The sequence below is a fragment of the Wasmannia auropunctata genome, unplaced genomic scaffold (genome assembly GCF_000956235.1).
Source record: "Wasmannia auropunctata unplaced genomic scaffold, wasmannia.A_1.0 LD324286.1, whole genome shotgun sequence".
NCBI classification, from domain to species: domain Eukaryota; kingdom Metazoa; phylum Arthropoda; class Insecta; order Hymenoptera; family Formicidae; genus Wasmannia; species Wasmannia auropunctata.
The window spans coordinates 1-3,299 of record NW_012038604.1 but is presented as its reverse complement, the minus strand read 5'-3'; the positions used below and the strand labels follow the sequence as shown (position 1 = coordinate 3,299).

At 28.9% G+C, this 3,299-nt stretch overlaps 1 protein-coding gene across 1 annotated transcript in view; it reads right to left on the bottom strand.

Annotated features, from left to right (window-relative positions):
* Positions 1–3,217, bottom strand: part of LOC105460322 (sodium-coupled monocarboxylate transporter 1-like) — a 13,224-nt gene extending 10,007 nt beyond the window's left edge. The window contains exon 1 of the mRNA XM_011706765.1: positions 2,822–3,217. Coding sequence (XP_011705067.1) covers positions 2,822–3,086 — 265 coding nt within the window. The 5' untranslated portion in view covers positions 3,087–3,217. The remainder of the gene's footprint in view (positions 1–2,821) is intronic.
* Positions 3,218–3,299: the final 82 nt, after the last annotated feature.

The following is a 3,299-nucleotide window of genomic DNA, read 5'->3' as shown; positions in this document are numbered from 1 at the left end:
AATGATTATTTTCGTCAATTTTTTTGTTAGGCGCTGGAAGACCACGAATTTCGAGATTTTAGATGTCTCAAATACGTCTTCATTCAAAGCTATTATCACACCTTTCAGTATTAAACTGAGTAAAAATTAAACAAAGGCATCTTGTAGTAGAGAGTTTGCTCTGTAAAATCCTTTCTTGATCTATTTTTTGTGTCAATTATTCGTTGAGTAACCAAAGTTTAAAAATGGGCAAAAATTTACTGAGTAAAAGTGATCCCCTAATTTTTTGAAACAGTGTATATATTTTAAACACGTACGTTCATCCTGTGTTGGTTTACATTGGCTTTATTTCTATCTATTTGATTTAATTGTTAATTGCTGCAACGTCGAAACTGAAGTTGCTTATCTATAAGGAGCAGTATACCAGATGAATGTATTGTGGAATTGTATTTCTCATAAATAAAAAATCGTACAAGATAGAATAAGAGGCGCAATATTACTTATAAGATTCTTCATCTAACATTCTAACCAAATAATTTTTTAAGATCCAAAAGCTCTTAAATGAAAATAAATAAACTGCAGTTTTTGTAGATGAATATTAGCATCAAAGAAATTAAATCGTTAATCAATTTAATTGTTACAAGTGATTCCGGCCTCATGTAATGAACTATACTGTGTTTCAAGACCGACGAATATGCGCCGCGCAGTTTACGTGTTGGTTGGATATTGTAAAAAAATTATCACACACCACCATCCGTGTTGGTTTCTATATAGGCCTCTACTTTAATATGTTTGATAAATAAACTGTATTTTGAGATTATTTTGTTTAAGCTTTTGTGTAAAGATACTAAAGATTAAATACTTAAATAGGGACCTGATATTTTTGGAAGTTATATATATGATATTAAATAAACGTTGAATCAATGTTCTTGAATGTTAAATTATAATATTTCTTCAACGTTTTGCAGACATTCCAGACAAGGAATTCTCAAAATATTCTGTAAGTATTCTTCGTTTCTTATTGTTTAAGTTATTGTTTATTATTCCTCAAGAATTCATAGATGGATACAATATACGAAAACCAGAAGTAACATGCACATGTTTAGAATTCCTGAGAACTTCTCAAAGTATTTATGTAAAAGTCTTCCATATACTAATAAATGTGTACTTTTGAGATTTATAAAAGAATTTTTTTGGAAAGAAAGATAAGAACATCGAACAGTCATCGTCGACAAGATCCCTGAATAAATTTTTGTACAACACCAAACAAATCAGTTGTACTGTCAAAATATATCTCATTTACTTGTAAACGATGCACCATTCCTCGACTGAACAGTCGAAAAGTCGGTTGGGAAATTTATCCGCCTTTAAAAAGAAAAAAATTTCCGAATCTTCGAATTCGAATCAAGGCGCGGTGCGATCACCTTTATTTTATTTAATTGTTAACGTGTAAACACGGGTGAGTGACCGCGGTAACACGTTTTGCATATAGATTAATGTTTACGTGTTATAACCGTTACGCGAAGTTAACGTCAAATATATATAACGTTTCAATAACATGTCTTATTGACGTTAGAGACTTCGTTAAGACGTGTTACGTACATTTGACATCATCTTGCTACTTGAAATATATTCGTTGCTGAAAACGCTCCAGATAGCACAGAAAGCTAGTTTAAAAAAAATTCATTCATATATTTAATCATGTCATCAATTCTATGTTTATTTTCAGGTGCAAAAAGAATTCTTCAAAATTTCTTCAAAATACTTTTTGAAGATCTGAAAATTAACTCAGAATTGATGACATACGACTGATACAACTGAATTCTTTTTGAGCTCTGTGCTATCTGGGAAAAAACCGTCAAAATCGAAGAAATCGATTTCTCAAGGTCTTAATTCTTTTTAAATATAATTATATGTTTTTTTACATATAATACGATTTTTCTAATTATTTGTATATAAAAGTATTAAAGTTATCAAAAAATCAGTAGTTTAGAGATATTTTAAATTTCATGTCAAAATGTGCCAATGTACGTGTCTAATGTTTCAAAGAGTATATTTCTGAGCAGCGTCGAGCTTACAGGCTTATGTCTATGAAACATTTTAATCTTCTAACAATAATCTTTTATTTTGCTAATGTAAGTTCCGTTACTATAAGTATACGCAAGAAGCTCAGAACTCATAAAAAAATGGGCAAGATTCTTAAATTAATATTAAATAACGAAGAATAAAATTATATTCTATGATAAGAACTTTGTTAAGTTTTAATAATTTTTATCAAGTTTCACAAATTTTAACAAGTGATTAATATTTAATGAAAAGAAATAGTTAATTCATTTATAATATTTTACATATTTCATTTTATCGTTATATTATATTGTAGTTTAATTATTTAATAAAGTTCTTGTCAAACTTCTTTGTTTCGAAGACTATATACATATATGTTTACATTGTGCATGTCTCATATATTCCATAATGTAATCCATGCAATGTATATTTCACTATCATATTTGAGACATTTGTGACAGAATATTTACAACTTTGTTATCTTCTTATCTAATCTAGTGATTTATTACCATCTAAAAATAAAGTATAGCAGTGTCTTATAGAAACAATTAACAATTTGATGGAAATTTTCCATATCATAAATACATATATATATATATATATATATATATCTTGTTATATATACATATATAACAAGAATAAGTAAAGTAAATAAGTAACAAATGTTAAGAAAATTGTGTTATACCATCTTGGGTGTATATACAAGTATATGATTTATTCTTACAATTTATTCTTATGATCTATTTACAATATAAAAAAAATACAAATATTGTTATACCTGATATAAAACTGGCTAGTAGGCTGAGGCTGACTGGAAATGTTTTCATGTTCCTCCCGCCGACTAGATATTCATCTTCTCCTGAAGATTTCTTTACGAAACCGAAATAAATACCGACAATGCCGCATACGACCAACATCCCAGCAAATACAATATAATCCGGCGTACCAAAATTCTGCATAGATTCGCGAATTTCCTGAACAGTGGGCATTTCTGGCGCCCATCTTGCTAGACCTACATCGTCCGAGGTGCTTTCCGAAGTCATCTCTTTGCAAAATAGAATCTATTAAAATATGCCGAAGAGATATTTCGCTTTCAAGATCTTGGAAAAATATATATATAAGTCTTCAGATTGGTGGTTTTAATCTAACAACGCTTTTACCAATATTACAGACGTAGTATAGTTACGTTATTGTCTATCACGAAAAATATATAAAATATTCACAAAAAAATCGAAAAGATGCAGAAAAAAATTCTC